Below are 19991 nucleotides of genomic sequence, written 5' to 3'. Positions count from 1 at the left end.
AGAGTACAAGAGCAAGGGAAGGATAGCACCACCCCAAACAGATTTTTGGGGGTATGTGAAGAATGTAAGAAAGTAAATTCAAATTTATGGAAAACAGAAAACCTGATGGAGAGAGAGGGTGATTTTGGTGCATTGCACCGGGGATGAAAGAAAGACATGAGGGGCAAGGGTTTTTTGGGAACACTCAAGGGTTGTTAGGGGTTTTTTGATGCCGAGACCGGGTTATAGTGAGGGGGTGTTTTAAATGAAAAGGTGAGTAATGTGGCAGTTGGGGGAATAACTGGTATACAGGGGTGGCATGTTGAAAATGGAAAGGGAAGAGTTTGTACATTTATTTGCTAAAAAAGGACTGGGTTTGGGGAAAACCTGTTTAAAAAAGTATACACAAGGAAAACGTATTAAAGTAGGAGAGTGGCAAGATGCAATTGGATACCTTTTAATTGATAGGGCCCGAAAAGAAGACTTTTTGGAAGAAAAGTGCGAAGGTTCAATGGGGGGATGTTGATCTTACTTGTGGGGAAAAGGTAAAAGATTTTGTGGGGTTTTCATAAAAGAAGAAAAAAGTTGGGGTGAAGAGAGTGTGAAAAGTGAGCGGGGAAGAGACTTGTGGGGAAAGTACCGGGGGAATGAATACAGAATGGAAAAGGTGAGAGCAAAGGCAAAGGGGGGTGGGGGAGGACTGGGATGTATTTGGGGGAAGCGTGATGGCGGCAAAAGATGCTTTGGATGAGAAAGTGGGAGGTGGGTTGATTAAAAAGGGTAGTGAGTGGTGGGAAGAAAAGTAAATTATTGGAAAAAGGAAGAGACGGGCAATTGGACGTTTTTTGCGGGGAAAAAAATGCAAATGAGTGGGAGATGTATAAAAGAAACAGGGAGGTCAAGGAAAGGTGCAAAGGGGTGAAAAAGAGGGCAAATGAAGTTGGGGGAAAAGATTTTCTTTAAAAATTTTAGGGAAAATAAAAAGATGTTTTGAAAGGAGGTAAAAAAAGTGTGTAAGACGGAGCAAATGGGAACTTCATAAAGGGGGGCTAATGGGGAGGTGAAACAATATGGTGATGCGGAGGGGAGATGAGCGAGTATTTTAAAGGGTTTTCTTAAAATGTGTTTGATGATGAGGGGCAGATAAGGGGGTTTTTTTGGTAAAGGTGGTTTGAAAAGGTGAGAGGGTTGGGGGAAATTTTGGGGTAAATGGGGAAAGGGTGTAAAAAGGCTTTTGGGGGGAGATGAAAGCCGGCGGCAGCGGGTTTGGATGGTATTGCAGTGGAATTTGGAATTATTAAAAAAGGGGGGGTTACTCTTTTGTTGACAGGTTGGTAAGTTATTTAATGTATGATACTTAGGTTGAGGGGGGGGCCTGAGGTGGCAGAATGTTTGCAAGTGCAGTACAAAGGCAAAGGGGATAAGAGTGAGTGCTCAAATTTACGAGGTATAATTTGTTGAGTTTTCCCTGGTAAATAATGGGGGGTTTTATGAGAGGGTGAAGGCATTACAAGCATCAGATTGGGGAAGGCATGGGGTTTTTCAGAAGTGGTGGGATGGTGGGATCGGGTTTTGCTCTGAAAAAATGATGTGGAAAAAACTTAGAAAAGCAAAGGGTTTTTTGATGTATCATTTATCGATCTGGAAAGGCAATAAAAGGGTTTGATGAGAGCCTGGGGAAAGGGGTATTAAGAATATATGGTGTGGGAGGCAAGTTTTCAGAACAGTGAAAAAATTTTTTTCGAGGATGTAAGGGATGTTCTGTAGGGAAGAGAGGAAAATGAAAAAAGGTTTTCAGTGAATGAAGGGTTTTCAGCAAGGTGTGGATGTCTCCTGGTTGTTAATTTGTTTATGGATGGGTTGTTTGGGAGGGGAAGCAAGAGTTTTGGGGGGAAAAAAGGGGCAAGTTGCAGTCTGTTGTGGATGAGAGGCTTGGGAAATGAGCAGTTTTTTTCGCTGATGATACAGTGCTGTGGCGATTCATGTGGGAAAGAAACTTAAAGTTTTAAATTTTAAAAAAAGTTAAATTTAAAAAAGGGCAAAGGGAAATTTGGTACGTAGGGTTTTAGGGTCAAGTCAAATTTGGGGGGAAAATTTGAATGAAAAAACTGGAGGAAAAAAGTTTTTACATATCGGCAGTGGATTTGGGAGTGGATGGAACCCTGAAGTGAAAAGTGAATAAAAGGGGGGGGAGGGGTGAAAATTTGGAAGCCTTGAAGAATGTTGGAAGTCGAGAGCTTACCGGAAAACAAAAAAGGGTATGTTTGAAGGGAATAGGGTTCCCAAAAAGTTGTATGGTTGGGGAGGATGGGCTATGGATAGGTTTTGCAAAAGGAGGGGGGATGTGCAAGAAACGAGATGTTTTTTAGGACAAAATGGGGGTGGGTGGTTTTATCGAGTAAGTAATGAAAAAGGAAGGAGATGTTGGAAATAAAAAAGTGTGGTTTAGAAGCAGAAGAGGGTGTTTTGAAATTTTGTCACAGGAGGAAAGAGTGGGAAAAATTACCAGAGGATAACGTGTCAAGGTGGGGGAACGAGGAGGTGGGAGACCAAATTGGAGTGGAAAGATGGAGTAAAAAGATTTTGATGATCGGGGCCTGATCATGCAGGAGGGTGAAAGGTGTGCAAGGAATAGAGTGAATTGGAATGATGTGGTATTACGGGGTTGACGTGCTGTCACATTGGATGGAATCGGCATGTGAAGCGTCGGGTAAAACATGGAAAGTTCTATGGGGCCTGGATGTGGAAAGGGTAGCTGTGGTTTCGGTTGCATTACACAAGAAGCTAATGTATATGAGTGTGAACAATGGTTTTGGCCTTTGTTGTCTTTTCTAGCACTACCTCACCCAGGGTATTCCACATCGCTCCAATTCACTCTATTCCTTGCCCTCTTTCAACCCTCTGTCCTTGTTCAGGGCCCCGATCACACAAAATCTTTTTCACTCCATCTTTCCACTCCAATTTGGTCTCCCTCTTTCTCCTCACGTTCCCTCCACTCCGGACACATATATCCTCTTGGCAATCTTTCCTCACTCATTCTCCCATGTGCCAAACCACTTCAAAACACCCTCTTCTGCTCTCTCACCACGCTCTTTTTATTTCCACACAATCTCTCTTACCCTTCTTTATCACTCGATAAAACCACCTCACACCACACATTGTCCTCAATATCTCATTTCCATCACATCCATCCTCCTGCGCACAAACGTCTATCCTAGCCACGCCTCGCAACCATACAACATTGTTGGAAAACCACTATTCCTTCAAATAACATTTTTGCTTTCCGAGATAAAATTGTTTCCTCGACTTCACACATTTCTTCATGGCCCCCGCGTTTTCGCCCCCTCCCCACCCTATGATCCACCTTCGGCTTCCATGGTTCAATCCGCTTCCTGATCACTCCCAGAGATCTAAAAAACACTTCCCTTCTACTGTTTTGCTCCATTCAAACTCCACTCCTATTGACTTGACCCTCAACCATACTGTACCTAATTAACTCTTGCTCTTATTCTAAATTTACTCTTTAAAATTCTTCTTCACACACTTTACCTAACTCAGTCACACAGTTCTGCTGTTTTCACATGAATCAGCCACCAGCGCTGTATCATCAGCGAACAAAAAATTGACTCAAATCCCAAGCTCTCTCATCCCCAACAGACTTCATAGTAATTAATAATAATTATTAAAATATAATAATCCTCCCCTCTCACGTTTTTTTTAATTTTCCCAAAAGGAAGGGAACAGAGAACGGGGCAGGTGAGGATATTCCCTCAAAGGGCCCAGTCCTCTGTTCTTAACACTACCTCGCTATCGCGGGAAATGGCGAATAGTATGATAAAAAAAAATTAATAAGTATAATAAAACTAATAATAAAAAAGCCTCTCTATGTAAGATTTAATAGTAGTTTCTTATCCTTCGGAAGGGTTCCTGTAGTATTTTTATGATCTGCCTGTACCACCATCTTCGCTTATAAATAGGGGTTACAATTTCAGGATCAAAAGCTTTGGAATATAGCCACACAATGGTCTCTCTTTCAACACTTATTATCAAACACTTCTCCAATGCAATCACTAGTCTAAGTGCGAACTCAAAATCTCCTGAAACCACTGCTTCTCCATCACCAGATGCTCTGTGTACAGCAATCCACTCAAATCACAACTCTCCAATATGCCTCAATTGGTATGCTCTTACAGACCCATGTAAAAATTCTGCATGATCAAAAATTTTACACTGGGGATACTTTCATCTATTTTATATATTCTGTGTTTTATTCTAAGGCAAATAATCCCTTCCGAAACAACCATTCATCAAACAATATTCAATACCTTCAAAGCCTGATATAGCACCAACATATTTCAAAAGCAAAAACATTGTCAAAAAAATACATTTAAGAATGAAGATGATAAAAATGCAAGAGAAATATTCTCAACTGCATGCTCACTTCGTTCAATACATATATATGCTTCCAGACTATTAAACGATACCTGAAGGTGGAATGGGGCAGTGAAGGCCATGATCCTCCTTTTTAACTGTGTTAGAGGTCAACTTTCCTGTCACTAAGCTATGAATTCGTTCTCTACCTGAATATAAAATAAGAAGGTGTTCCAGGTTTGATTGGGTCATTAACACCAAACTATATTTATGAGCAATTCAACAGTATCACTGCCATAACATATGACTACTGCCGTTTGCTTCATCTACGTCAAATCAAGTGGCTCTGTCATGGCCACCTCCCTGATACAGGTCTGTCAAAGCCATACACGCTATCCACCAATTTATTTATTCATCCTGTACTGGCGGTCCTGTTGTAAAAACATGTTTATATAATACGAAGATTTATGATATTTCATGGTCTCAAAAATAAGCTTTGACAATAAATTTTAAAATATCATTACATGTCAATACGGGAAGTGGCTGAAGCTAGCATTTAAGACCAAAGCTATCTACTGAAAAACATGCACATGAGAACAAACTTTTTAGTTCCACAACAGTGTAAATAATGAAGGCAAGTTCACTGATTGATGTAAAGAGGGTTGTTACTATACAGCATAAGGTATACATAATCATAAACTTTCGTTCTAAATCCATAATAAATGACCATTCCAAAAAATGTGAGAATAGTACCACAATAACTATTGCAGAGTTCAACACCAAAAAGCTACAATCTCCATTAAGCTGTTATCCCCAAGTGCAATCTTGACATATTTTCATTAACACAACACACAAATTCATTAAGCTGTTCTCCCCAAAGTACACTTTAATCATATTTTCCATTTTTCTTCAGGGTCGGGGAGGGGGCAAAAGTTTTGGGAGCGTTGAAAAAATGTGTTGGAAGGCTTGAGTAATTTATCTAGGAAAGCAAAAATGGAATGTTTGAGGAATAGTGGTTCAACAATTGTGTTTTGGTCGTGAGGAATGGGCTATAGATAGGGTTGTTCATGCAGAGGGAGGGTGAGAGGATCTTTATCATTTTTTTTTATCATTGGTGGTTTTTTTTGTCTCGTCTGTGGATATGAGATGTTTGAGGACAATATGTGGTGTGAGGTGGTTTGATCGAGTAAGTAATGTAAGGGTAAGAGAGATGTGTGGAAATAAAAAGAGTGTGGTTGAGAGAGCAGAAGAGGGTGTTTTGAAATGGTTTGGTCACATGGAGAGAATGAGTGAGGAAAGATTGACCAAGAGGATATACGTGTCAGAGGTGGAGGGAACGAGGAGAAGTGGGAGACCAAATTGGACGTGGAAAGATGGAGTGAAAAAGATTTTGAGTGATCGGGGCCTGAACATGCAGGAGGGTGAAAGGTGTGCAAGGAATAGAGTGAATTGGAATGATGTGGTATACCGGGGTTGACGTGCTGTCAATGGATTGAATCGGCATGTGAAGCGTCTGGGGTAAACCATGGAAAGTTCTATGGGGCCTGGATGTGGAAAGGGAGCTGTGGTTTCGGTGCATTACACAAGACAGCTAATGACTGAGTGTGAACGAAATGTGGCCTTTGTTGTCTTTTCCTAGCACTACCTCACCCCGGTATACCACATCGCTCCAATTCACTCTATTCCTTGCCCTCCTTTCACCCTCCTGCATGTTCAGGCCCCGATCACACAAAATCTTTTTCACTCCATCTTTCCACCTCCAATTTGGTCTCCCTCTTCTCCTCGTTCCCTCCACCTCCGACACATATATCCTCTTGGTCAATCTTTCCTCACTCATTCTCTCCATGTGCCCAAACCACTTCAAAACACCCTCTTCTGCTCTCTCAACCACGCTCTTTTTATTTCCACACATCTCTCTTACCCTTACGTTACTCACTCGATCAAACCACCTCACACCACACATTGTCCTCAAACATCTCATTTCCAGCACATCCATCCTCCTGCGCACAACTCTATCCATAGCCCACGCCTCGCAACCATACAACATTGTTGGAACCACTATTCCTTCAAACATACCCATTTTTGCTTTCCGAGATAATGTTCTCGACTTCCACACATTCTTCAAGGCCCCCAGAATTTTCGCCCCCTCCCCCACCCTATGATCCACTTCCGCTTCCATGGTTCCATCCGCTGCCAGATCCACTCCCAGATATCTAAAACACTTCACTTCCTCCAGTTTTTCTCCATTCAAACTCACTTCCCAATTGACTTGACCCTCAACCCTACTGTACCTAATAACCTTGCTCTTATTCACATTTACTCTTAACTTTCTTCTTCCACACACTTTACCAAACTCAGTCACCAGCTTCTGCAGTTTCTCACATGAATCAGCCACCAGCGCTGTATCATCAGCGAACAACAACTGACTCACATCCCAAGCTCTCTCATCCCCAACAGACTTCATAATAATAATAATAATAATAATAATAATAATAATCCTCCCCTCTCGTTTTTTTTTAATTTTCCAAAAGGAGGAACAGAGAACGGGGCCAGGTGAGGATATTCCCTCAAAGGCCCAGTCCTCTGTTCTTAACACTACCTCGCTATCGCGGGAAATGGCGAATAGTATGAAAAAAAAAAAATATAATTATAATAATAACTAATAATAAAAAAGCCTCTAAGTAAGATTACTAGTAGGTTCTTATCCTTCAGGAAGGGTTCCTGTAGTATTTTTCTGTCTGTACCACCATCTTCGCTATAAAAGGGGTTACAAATTCAGGATCAAAAAGCTACTGGAATACTAGCCACACAATGGTCTCTCTTTCAACACTTAATTCTCAAACACATTCTCCAATGCAATCACCTAGTCTAAGAGAACTCAAACTCTCCTGAAACCAACTGCTTCTCCATCACCAGATGCTCTGTGTACAGCATCCACTCAAATCACAACTCACCAATATACCTCAATAGGTATGCTCTACAGACCCCTGTATAATTCTGCATGACCAAAAATTCATACACTGGTGATACTTCATCAATTTTATATATTCTTTGCTTTTATTCTAAGGCAAATAATACCTTCCGAAACAACCATTCCATCAAACAATATTCAATACCTTCAAAGCCTGATATGCACCAACATATTTCAAAAGCAAAACATTGTCAAAAAATACATAAAGAATGAAGATGATAAAAATGCAAGAGAAATATTCTCAACAGCATGCTACACTTCGTTCAATACATATATAAGCTTCTCAGAACTACTTAACTCTACCTGAAGGTGGAATGGGGCAGTGAAGGCCAGATCCTCCTTTTTAACTGTGTAGAGGTCAACTTCCTTCACTAAGCATGAATTCGTCACTACCTGAAATATAAAATAAGAAGGTGTTCCAGTTTGAAAGGGTTCATTCACACCAAACTATATTCTGAGCAATTCAACAGTATCACTGCCATAACTATGACTACTAACCTGTTTTGCTTCAACTACGTCAACAAGTGGCTCTGTCATGGCCACCTCCCTGATACAAGACATGTCAAAGCCATACACGCTATCCCACCAATTTATTTTATCATCCTTGTACTGGCGGTCCTGTTGTAAAAACAATGTTATATAATACGAAGAAATTTATGATATTTCATGGTCTCATAAAATAAAGCTTTGACAATAAATTTAAAATCATCATTCACATTTCGATACGGGAAGTGGCTGAAGCTAGCATTTAAGACCAAGCTATCTACTGAAAAACAATGCACAATATACAATATATAGTTCCACAACAATTGTAAATAATGAAGCAAGTTCACTGATGATGTAAAGAGGATGATACTATAACAGATAAGTATACATAAAACATAAACTACGTTCCTAATCAATAATAACATGACCATTCCAACATATGAGAATAGTACCCAATAAATATTGCAGCAGTCAACACCAAACATACAATCTCCATTAAGCAGTTATCCCCAAAGTGCACTCATGACCATATTTTCATTCAACACCAAACACACAATCTACATTAAGCAGTTCTCCCCAAAGTACACTTTAATCATATTTCCATTTTTCTATCAGGGTCGGGGAGGGGGCAAAAGTTTTGGGAGCGTTGAAAAATGTGTGGAAGGCGAGAACATTATCTCAGAAAGCAAAAATGGGTATGTTTGAAGGAATAGTGGTTCCAACAATGTTATATGGTTGTGAGGCATGGGCTATAGATAGGGTTGTGCAGAGGAGGGTGGATCTGTTGGAAATGAGATGTCTGAGGACAATATGTGGTGTGAGGTGGTTTGATCGAGTAAGTAATGAGAGGGTAAGGAGATGTGTGGAAATAAAAAGAGTTTGGTTAAGAGAGCAGAAGAGGGTGTTTTGAAATGGTTTGGTCACATGGAGAGAATGAGTAAGGAAAGATTGACAAAGAGGATATATGTGTCAGAGGTGGAGGGAACGAGAAGTGGGAAACCAAATTGGAGGTGGAAGGATGGAGTGAAAAAAATTTTGAGCGATCGGGGCCTGAACATGCAGAAGGGTGAAAGGCTTGCAAGGAATAGAGTGAATTGGAATGATGTGGTATACCAGGGTTGTTGCGCTGTCAATGGATAGAACCAGGGAATGTGAAGCGTCTGGGGTGAACCATGGAAAGTTTTGTGGGGCTTGGATGTGGAAAGGGAGCTGTGGTTTCGGTGCATTATACATGACATCAAGAGACTGAATGTGAACGAATATGGCCTTTGTTGTCTTTTCCTTGTGCTACCTCGCACGCATGCGGGGGAGGTGGTTGTCATTTCATGTGTGGTGGGGTGGTGACAGGAATGAATAAAGGCAGCAAGTATGAATTATGTACATGTGTATATATGTATGTCTGTGTATGTATATATATGTATACATTGAAATGTACAGGTATGTATATGTGCATGTACGGATGTGTATGTATGTACATGTGTACGTGGGTGGGTTGGGCCATTCTTTCGTGTTTCCTTGCGGTACCTCGCTAATGAGGGAGACAGCGACAAAGTATAATAAAAACATAACTTTTATTCAATCATATATATATTCATTTATAATTATACTTAATCACTGTTTCTCACATCAGAGAGATGGCACCAGGAAAAAGACACAGAATGGCCCATCCACTCATATACACACATATGTACATAAGCACTCCTATACATAAATATACATATCAACATATATATACATATACATACACAGACATATACATATATACAAATGTACATATTCATACTTGCTCACCTTCATCCACTACTGTCGTTACACCCCGCCACACGGGATATAGCAATGCTACCCCCTGCTTCAGCGAGGTAGCTCCAGGAAAACAGACAGAAAGGCCACATTCATTCACATTCGGTCTCTAGCTGTCATGTTTAATGCACTGAAACCATAGCTCCCTTTCCACATCCAGTCCTCACAGACCTATCCATGATTTACCCCAGATGCTTCACATGCCCTGGGTCAGTCGACTGACAGAACGTCAACCCCAGAATACCACATCATTCCAATTCACTCTTTTCCTTGCAAGCCTCTCGCCTTCCTGTATGTTCAGGCCCTAATTGCCCAAAATCTTTGTCACTCCATCTTCCCACCTCCAATTTGGTCTCATGCTTCTCTTTGTTCCCTTGACCTCTAACACATATAGCCTCTGTTAATCTTTTCTCTTTCCTCACTCATTCTCTCTATATGTCCAAACCATTTCAAAACACCCTATTCTGCTCTCTGAACCATGCTCTTTCCATTTCCACACATTTCTCTAACCCTTTCATTACTTACTCGATAAAACCACCTCACACCACATATTGTCCTCAAACATTTCCTTTCTAACACACCCACCCTTCTCCGTACAACTATATAACATTGTTGGAACTACTATTCCTTCAAACATACTCATTTTTGCTCTCCAAGCTAACGTCCTGACCTTCCATACATTCTTCATCACTCCCAGAACCTTCGCCCCACCCTGTGGCTCACTTCCATTTCCATGGTTCCATTTGCTGTTAAGTCCATTCCCAGTTTTTCTCCATTCAAACTTACATCCTAATTAAATTGTCCCTCAACCTTACTAAACCTAATAACCTTAATCTTATTCACATTCACTCTCAACTTTCTCATTTCACACTTTTCCAAGCTCAGTCACAAACCTCTACAATTTCTCACCCGAATCAGCCACTAGAGCTGTATCATTGGTGAACAACAACTGACTCACTTCCCAGTACCTCTCATCCACAACAGAGAGCAAACTCGCCCCTCTCTCCAAAACTCCATCCATAAACAAATTAAACAGCCATGGGAACATCACACACTCGTCGCAAACCAACTTTCACTGGGAACCAATCATTCTCCTCTCCTCCTACTCGCACACACGCATTACATCCTTCCCACACCATATACTCTTAAAACCTTCCACAAAGTATCTCCATCAAACCTATCATATGCCTTTTCCATATCCATAAATGCTACACACTTTCTTCAAAGCAAACACCTGATCCACACATCCTCTACCACTTCTGGAACCACACTGCTCTTCCCTAATCTGATGCTCTGCATATGCCTTTACCCTCTTAATCAACACCCTCCTATGTAATGTCCCAGGAATACTCAACAAACTTACACCTCTGTGGTTTGAACACTCACCTTTATCCCCTTTGCCTTTGTACAATGGCACTATGCATGCATTCCATCAATCCTCCCTTCTAAAATAAATTCTACAGCAATACCATCCAAACCCGCTACCTTGTCGGATTTCATCTTCCACAAAGCTTTAACTACCTCTTCTCTGTTTACCAAACCATTCTCCCTGACACTCTCTCTTTGCACACCATCCCAACCAAAACTCCCTATATCTTCCACTCTATCATCAAACATAATCAACAAACCTTCAAAATAATCACTCCATCTCCTTCTCATTTCATCACTACTTGTCATGACCTTTCCACTTGCCCTCTTCACTGATGTTTCCATTTGTTCTCGTCTTACGCATGTCATTCACCTCCTTCTAAAACATCTTTTTATTCTCCCTAAAACCTATTGATACACTCTCACCCCAACTCTCATTTGCCCTGTTTTTCACCTCTTGCACCTTTCTCTTGACCTCCTAGCACTTTCTTTTGTACATCTCATAGTCATTTGCACTGCTTTCCTGCAAGTATCATCCAAATGCCTCTCTTTTCTCTTTCACTAACAACCTTACTTCTTCATACCACCACTCACTACCCTTTCTAATCTGCCCAACTCCCACCTTTCTCATGCCATATGCATCTTTTGCATAAGCCATCACTGCTTCCCTAATTACACCACATTCCTCACACACTTCCCTTACGCCATTTGCTCTTAACTTTTGCCATTCTACAGTCAATATCTCCTGATACTTCCTCACACAAGTTTCCTTTCCAAGCTCACTTACTCTCACTACTCTCCTCTCCCCAACATTCTCACTTCTTTTCTGGAAACCTCTACAAATCTTCACCTTCGCTTCCACAAGACAGTGATCAGACATCCCTCCAGCTGCCCATCCCAGTACATTATCTTACGTCCTGCCTCCACCCCTTACACATAAAAGGGTTTATAATCAGCCCAAAGGCCCATTAAAACAGGTAACTCTTGTTTTAACGGCTTCAGTTAACAGAGAGATTTGGGCTAGACACAGATTCCCTCACAATCTTGCTAACATCTCCTGACATCTGATGGCCGTAATGATATACCTAATTTTCCCTTTTTCTCAAGTTGGTCAAATACCAAACACATAAAAATCTATAAAAACATATTTATATTAGCAAAATAAATAAGGCTCTCTCCCTTAACATAATTAACACCATTTATTCTTGACACATATATCTCTCTATATTACGCAACTGGATTCAAACAATCTAAGGACAGATTTACCATCTTAGGGTGCTCAAACATTTAATATTTGTTTAATTCAAATTTCTACCAGTCCATGGTATACTTTAGACACATGGAAGATGTATAATTAGTGAGTAAGAGGTGTGTTGATGAATTATTATTACGTGACCACGGTTGGTTCGGCAAAATGGTTAATCCGACAAGGCTTTGGAACCACAAGTGCTGGAAAATCAGTGGTGTACCTGTACTAGCAACACTGCCCCCATTTAAGCAAGAAATCTTTTTTGTGCCTCATCTTGGTCAGTGTTTGATACTAAGAGAGTCAGTATCCTTTAAATCATTCTCCACACAATCCAAAGAAAGATCAAATAATTCAGGATCATGTTCAGCCTAGTCCTAAAAATCTAGCTAAAAGCTGCACAGTTTCCTTCTTAGGAAACCAATGCAATGTGGGGAAAAATTATTGTGCCCTGCCACCTCAGCCATTGCCCAGACTTGGCGCACGGCCTTAAAGTTGGGGTGTGAAACTTGACGCATGATTATCCATCAAGAGGCATCACTTATCACATAAATATCAGTCTAAAGGCATTAAGGAGTTAATGTTAAAAACAGTTTACTGTATTATCCCTGAGAATAAGGGAGAAAGAATACTGCTCACATAGCTCCAGCAAGTTGTAAAAGGCATCTAAGAGGGGTAGGAGTGAGGGGGGGCTAGAAATCCCTCCCTCCTTTATTGCTATTTTGTAAAAGATGAAACAAAAGGAAATGAGCTAAGAAAGGATTTTTTTTTTAGGTAGAAAATATCTAACAAGTATGAAGGTAAAAAAATATTACAGTATGTCTTGTTTTTGTTATTATATGTATATTGTTTATCCCTGGGGATAGGGGAGAAAGAATACTTCCCACGTATTCCCTGCATGTCGAAGAAGGCGACTAACAGGGGAGGGAGCAGGGGGCTGGAAATCCTCCTCTCTCGTTTTTTTCTAAAAGAAAGAACAGAGAAGGGGGCCAAGCAAGAATATTCCCTCAAAGGCACAGTCTTCTGTGCCTTATGCAACCTCGCTAATGCGGGAAATGGCAAACAATATGAGAAAAAATTACTTTACTTAACATCACTCTAGCAAATTCACTGGCCTCAACTATATAACATATGGGTTTGAAAAAGAGCAAATGAGAGTTGGGGTGAGAGAGAATCATTGAATTTTAAGGAGAATAAAAATATGTGGGAAGGAGATAAATAAAGTGCGCCAGGCATGAGAATAAATGGAAACATTGGTGAAGGGGGATAATGAGGAGGTAATAACAAGTAGTGGTGAAGTGAGAGGAGATGGAGTGAGTATTTTGAAGGTTTGTTGAATGTGTCTGATGACAGAGTGGCAAGTATTGGGTGTTTTGGTCAAGGTGGTGCATGAAGGGAGAGGGTCAGGGAGAATGGTTTGGTAAACAGAGAAGTAGTGAAAGGTTTGCAGAAGATGAAATCTGGCAAGGTAGCAGGTTTGGATGGTATTGCTGTGGAATTTGTCAAATAAAAAAAAAGGGGGAGGGGTGACTGTGTTGTTGACTGGTTGGTGAGGATATTCAATGTATGTATGGTTCATGGTGAAGTGCCTGAGGACTAGATGAAAACATGCAAAGTGCCATTTTACAAAGGCAAAGGGGATAAAGTTGAGTGTTCAAATCAGAGGTATAAGTTTGTTGAGTATTCCTGGAAAATGATATGGGAGGGTATTGATTGAGAGGATGAAGGCATGGACAGAGCATCAGATTGGGGAAGAGCAGTGTGGTTTCAGAAGTGGTAGAGGATGTGTGGATCAGATGTTTGCTTTGAAGAGAAGCGAGAAATACTTAGAAAAACAAATGGATTTGTATGTAGCATTTATGGATCTCGAGAAGGAATATGATAAGAGTTGACAGAGATGCTCTATGGAAGGTATTAAGAGTATATGGTGTGGGAGGTAAGTTACTAGAAGCAGTGAAAAGTTTTTACTGAGGATGTAATGCATGGGTAGAGTAGAAAGAGAGGAAAGGTTCCCACTGAATGTTGGTTTGCGACAGGGGTGCGTGATGTCTCCATGGGTGTTTAATTTGCTTATGGATGAGTTGTCGGGAGGTGAATGCAAGAATTTTGGAGAGAGGGGCAAGTATGCACTCCGTTGTTGATGAGAGGGTTTGGGAAGTGAGTCAGTTGTTTGCTGATGATAGTGCTGGTGGATGATTTGGGTGAGAAACTGCAGAAGCTGGTGACAGTTTGGTAAAAAGTGTGAAAGAAAGCCAAGAGTAAATGTGAATAAGAGCAAGGTTATTAGGTTCAGTAGGGTTGAGGGACAAGTCAATTGGGAGGTAAGTTTGAATGGAGAAAAACTGGAGGAAGTGAAGTGTTTTTGATATCTGGGAGTGGATTTAGCAACGGATGGAACCATGGAAGCAGAAGTGAGTCACAGGGTGGGGGAGGGGCGAAGGTTCTGTTACATTGAAGAATGTGTGGAAGGCAGGAATGTGATCCTGGTGCAAAAATGGGTATGTTTGAAGGAATTGGTTCCAACAATGTTATATGGTTGCAAGGCATAGGCTATAGATAGGGTTGTGCAGAGGAGGGTGGATATGTTGGAGATGAGATGTTTGAGGACAATATGTGGTGCGAGGTGGTTTGATCAAGTAAGTAATGAATGAGTAATAGATGTGTGGTAATAAAGAGTATGGTTGAGAGAGCGGAAGAGGGTGTACTGAAATGGTTGGGTCATATGGAGAGAACGAGTGAGGAAAGATTGATGGAGAGGATATATGTGTCAGAGGTGGAGGGAACAAGAAGTGGGAGACCCAAATTGGCGGTGGAAGGATGGAGTGAAATAGATTTTGAGCAATCGGGGCCTGAACATGCAGGAGGGTGAGAGACGTGCAAGGAATAGAGTGAATTGGAAAGATGTGGTATACCGGGGTCGATATGCTGTCAATGGATTGAACCAGGGCACGTGAAGCGTCTGAGGTAAACCAAGGAAAGTTTTGTGGGGCCTGAATGTGGAAACAGAGCTGTGGTTTCAGTGCGTTACAATGACAGCTCGAGACTGAGTGTGAACGAAGGTGGCTTTTTATCTTTTCCTAGCACTACCTCGCAAGGGGGGGATGCTGTTTTGTGTGTCGCAATGGGGCAACAGGAATGGATAAAGGCACCAAGTATGAATATGTACACGTGTATATATATGTATATGTCTGTGTATATGTATAGGATGAAATGTATAGGTATGTATATGTGCGTGTGGGCGAGTATGTATTTACATGTGTATGTGGGTGGGTTGGGCCATTCTTTCAATTGTTTCCTTGCGCTACCTCCCTAATGTGGGAGAAAGCAACAAAGTATAATAATAGACTCAGGTTGGGGTGTCTAAATGTGCGTGGATGTAACCAAGATGTGAAAAAAGGAGAGATAGGTAGTATGTTTGAGGAAAGGAACCTGGATGTTTTGGCTCTGAGTGAAACGAAGCTCAAGGGTAAAGGGGAAGAGTGGTTTGGGAATGTCTTGGGAGTAAAGTCAGGGGTTAGTGAGAGGACAAGAGCAAGGTAAGGAGTAGCAGTGCTCCTGAAACAGGAGCTGAGGGAGTATGTGATAGAATGTAAGAAAGTAAATTCTCGATTAATATGGGTAAAACTGAAAGTTGATGGAGAGAGATGGGTGATTATTGGTGCATATACACCTGGGCATGAGAAGAAAGATCATGAGAGGCAAGTGTTTTGGGAGCAGCTGAATGAGTGTGTTAGTGGTTTTGATGCACAAGACCGGGTTATAGTGATGGGTGATTTGAATGCAAAGGTGAGTAATGTGGCAGTTGAGGGAATAATTGGTATACATGGGGTGTTCACTATTGTAAATGGAAATGGTGAAGAGCTTGTAGATTTATGTGCTGAAAAAGGACTAGTGATTAGGAATACCTGGTTTAAAAAGCGAGATATACATAAGTATACGTATGTAAGTAGGAGAGATGGCCAGAGAGCGTTATTGGATTACGTGTTAATTGACAGGCACGCGAAAGAGAGACTTTTGGATGTTAATGTGCTGAGAGGTGCAACTGGAGGGATGTCTGATCATTATCTTGTGGAGGCTAAGGTGAAGATTTGTATGGGTTTTCAGAAAAGAAGAGTGAATGGTGGGGTGAAGAGGGTGGTGAGAGTAAGTGAGCTTGGGAAGGAGACTTGTGTGAGGAAGTACCAGGAGAGACTGATTACAGAATGGAAAAAGGTGAGAACAATGGAAGTGAGGGGAGTGGGGGAGGAATGGGATGTATTTAGGGAATCAGTGATGGATTGCGCAAAAGATGCTTGTGGCATGAGTGGGAGGTGGGTTGATTAGAAAGGGTAGTGAGTGGTGGGATGAAGAAGTAAGATTATTAGTGAAAGAGAAGAGAGAGGCATTTGGACGATTTTTGCAGGGAAAAAATGCAATTGAGTGGGAGATGTATAAAAGAAAGAGACAGGAGGTCAAGAGAAAGGTGCAAGAGGTGGAAAAGAGGGCAAATGAGAGTTGGGGTGAGAGAGTATCATTAAATTTTAGGGAGAATAAAAAGATGTTCTGGAAGGAGGTAAATAAAGTGCGTAAGACAAGGGAGCAAATGGGAACTTCAGTGAAGGGCGCAAATGGGGAGGTGATAACAAGTAGTGGTGATGTGAGAAGGAGATGGAGTGAGTATTTTGAAGGTTAGTAGAATGTGTTTGATGATAGAGTGGCAGACATAGGGTGTTTTGGTCGAGGTGGTGTGCAAAGTGAGAGGGTTAGGGAAAATGATTTGGTAAACAGAGAAGAGGTAGTAAAAGCTTTGCGGAAGATGAAAGCCGGCAAGGCAGCAGGTTTGGATGGTATTGCAGTGGAATTTATTAAAAAAGGGGGGTGACTGTATTATGAGTGACTGTTGACTGGTTGGTAAGGTTATTTAATGTATGTATGACTTATGGTGAGGTGCCTGAGAATTGGCGGAATGCGTGCATAGTGCCATTGTACAAAGGCAAAGGGGATAAGAGTGAGTGCTCAAATTACAGAGGTATAAGTTTGTATGTTTTTTTTTTTTTGTTTCCCCCCCCCAAAAGAAGGAACAGAGAAGAGGGCCAGGTGAGGATATTCCCTCAGAGGCCCAGTCCTCTGTTCTTGACGCTACCTCGCTATCGCGGGAAATGGCGAATAGTATAAAAAAAAAAAAAAAAAAGTTTGTTGAGTATTCCTGGTAAATTATATGGGAGGGTATTGATTGAGTGGGTGAAGGCATTACAGAGCATCAGATTGGGGAAGAGCAGTGTGGTTTCAGAAGTGGTAGAGGATGTGTGGATCAGGTGTGTGCTTTGAAGAATGTATGTGAGAAATACTTAGAAAAGCAAATGGATTTGTATGTAGCATTTATGGATCTGGAGAAGGCATATGATAGAGTTGATAGAGATGCTCTGTGGAAGGTATTAAGAATATATGGTGTGGGTGGCAAGTTGTTAGAAGCAGTGAAAAGTTTTTATTGAGGATGTAAGGCATGTGTACGTGTAGGAAGAGAGGAAAGTGATTGGTTCTCAGTGAATGTAGGTTTGCAGCAGGGGTGTGTGATGTCTCCATGGTTGTTTAATTTGTTTATGGATGGGGTTGGTAGGGAGGTGAATGAGAGTTTTGGAAAGAGGGGCAAAAATGAAGTCTGTTGTGGATGAGAGAGCTTGGGAAGCGAGTCAGTTGTTGTTCGCTGATGATACAGCGCTGGTGGCTGATTCATGTGAGAAACTGCAGAAGCTGGTGACTGAGTTTGGTAAAGTGTGTGAAAGAAGAAAGTTTAAGAGTAAATGTGAATAAGAGCAAGGTTATTAGGTACAGTAGGGTTGAGGGTCAAGTCAATTGGGAGGTAAGTCTGAATGGAGAAAAACTGGAGGAAGTAAAGTGTTTTAGATATCTGGGAGTGGATCTGGCAGCGGATGGAACCATGGAAGCGGAAGTGAATCATAGGGGGGGGGGGGGGGGGGGGGGGCTGGGAAGTGGTGTGGAAGTCGAGAACATTATCTCAGAAAGCAAAAATGGGTATGTTTGAAGGAATAGTGGTTCCAACAATGTTGTATGGTTGCGAGGCGTGGGCTATGGATAGAGTTGTGCGCAGGAGGGTGGATGTGCTGGAAATGAGATGTTTGAGGACAATGTGTGGTGTGAGGTGGTTTGATTGAGTAAGTAATGTAAGGGTAAGAGAGATGTGTGGAAATAAAAAGAGCATGGTTAAGAGAGCAAAAGAGGGTGTTTTGAAATGGTCTGGGCACATGGAGAGAATGAGTAAGGAAAGATTGACCAAGAGGAAATATGTGTCGGAGGTGGAGGGAACAAGGAGAAGTGGGAGACCAAATTGGAGGTGGAAAGATGGAGTGAAAAAGATTTTGAGTGATTCGGGCCTGAACATGCAAGAGGGTGAAAGGCAGGCAAGGAATAAAGTGAATTGGATCGATGTGGTATACCAGGGTTGACGTGCTGTCAGTGGATTGAATCAGGGCATGTGAAGCGTCTAGGGTAAACCATGGAAAGCTGTGTGGGGCCTGGATGTTGAAAGGGAGCTGTGGTTTCGAGCATTATTGCATGACAGCTAGAGGCTGAGTGTGAACGAATGAGGCCTTGTTGTCTTTTCCTAACGCTACCCCGCACACATGAGGGGGAGGGGGATGTTATTCCATGTGTGGCGAGGTGGCGATGAAAATGAATAAAGGCAGACAGTGTGAATTGTGTGCATGGGTATATATGTATGTGTCTGTGTGTGTATATATATGTGTACATTGAGATGTATAGGTATGTATATTTGCGTGTGTGGACGGTGTGTGTATATCACGTGTATGGGGGTGGGTTGGGCCATTTCTTTCGTCTGTTTCCTTGCGCTATCTCGCAAACGCGGGAGACAGCGACAAAGCAAATAGAATAATATTTATATTTGTGTTTGGTATTGGACCAATTTGAGAAAAAGGAAAATTAGGTATATCATTATGGCCGTTCAGATGTCAGGAGATGTTAGCCAGATTGAGAGGGAATCTGTGTCTAGCCCAAATCCCCGTTAACAAAAGCCGTTAAAACATAGTTCTCTGTTTTAATGGGCCTACGGCTGATTATACACCCTTTAATGTGTAAGGGGTTGCAGGCAGGACGTAACACGGGGGCCTGTCCAGGATAATATAGAGATCTATGTATTTTATTCAGTCATTACCTTTGTCGCTGTCTTCCGCATTAGCGAAGTAGCGCAAGGAAACAGATGAAAGAATGGCCCAACTCACCCACATACACATGTATTTACATACATGTCCACACATGCACATATACATACCTATACATTTCGTGTGTGGTGGGGTGGCAACAGGAATGGATGACGGCAAGTATATGTACATGTGTATATATATCTTATCCCTGGGGATAGGGGAGAAAGAATACTTCCCATGTATTCCCTGCGTGTCGTAGAAGGCGATAAAAGGGAAGGGAAGGGAAGGGAACGGGGGGCTGGAAATCTCCCCTTCGGTCTTTTTTAATTCTCCAAAAGAAGGAACAGAGAAGGAGGCCAGGTGAGAATATTCCCTCAAAGGTTCAGTCCTCTGTTCTTAACGCTACCTCGCTAACACGGGAAATGGCAAATAGTATGAAAGAAAATATATACATCTGTATATGTATGTACACATTGAAATGTTAGGTATTTCATGTGCGTGTGCGGGCATTTATGTATATGCATGTGTATGTGGGTGTGTAGGGCCACTCTTTCGTCTTCTTCCTTGCACTACCTCGCTAACGCGGGAAAGACGGCGACTAAGTATAAAAAAT

The 19991-nt window shown here is 41.6% G+C and overlaps 1 protein-coding gene across 13 annotated transcripts in view; it reads right to left on the bottom strand.

Moving 5' to 3' along the window:
- Nucleotides 1-19991, bottom strand: part of Art1 (arginine methyltransferase 1) — a 116493-nt gene that overhangs the window by 46181 nt on the left and 50321 nt on the right. For 7 of the 13 annotated variants that reach the window (XM_071683616.1, XM_071683605.1, XM_071683614.1 and 4 more), the window contains exons 6-7: nucleotides 7820-7939; nucleotides 7625-7714 (exon numbers count right to left, since the gene is read on the bottom strand). In XM_071683616.1, the coding sequence (XP_071539717.1) occupies nucleotides 7625-7714; nucleotides 7820-7939 (210 nt within the window). Of the gene's footprint in view, nucleotides 1-7620; nucleotides 7715-7819; nucleotides 7940-19991 lie in introns of all 13 variants that reach the window. The other 6 variants (XM_071683615.1, XM_071683611.1, XM_071683612.1 and 3 more) reach the window with 1 other exon arrangement.

Source organism: Panulirus ornatus, chromosome 36, assembly GCF_036320965.1.
Source record: "Panulirus ornatus isolate Po-2019 chromosome 36, ASM3632096v1, whole genome shotgun sequence".
Taxonomy (NCBI): domain Eukaryota; kingdom Metazoa; phylum Arthropoda; class Malacostraca; order Decapoda; family Palinuridae; genus Panulirus; species Panulirus ornatus.
Note: the sequence above shows the minus strand (reverse complement) of the source record. Positions and strands in the feature narration are given on the sequence as shown.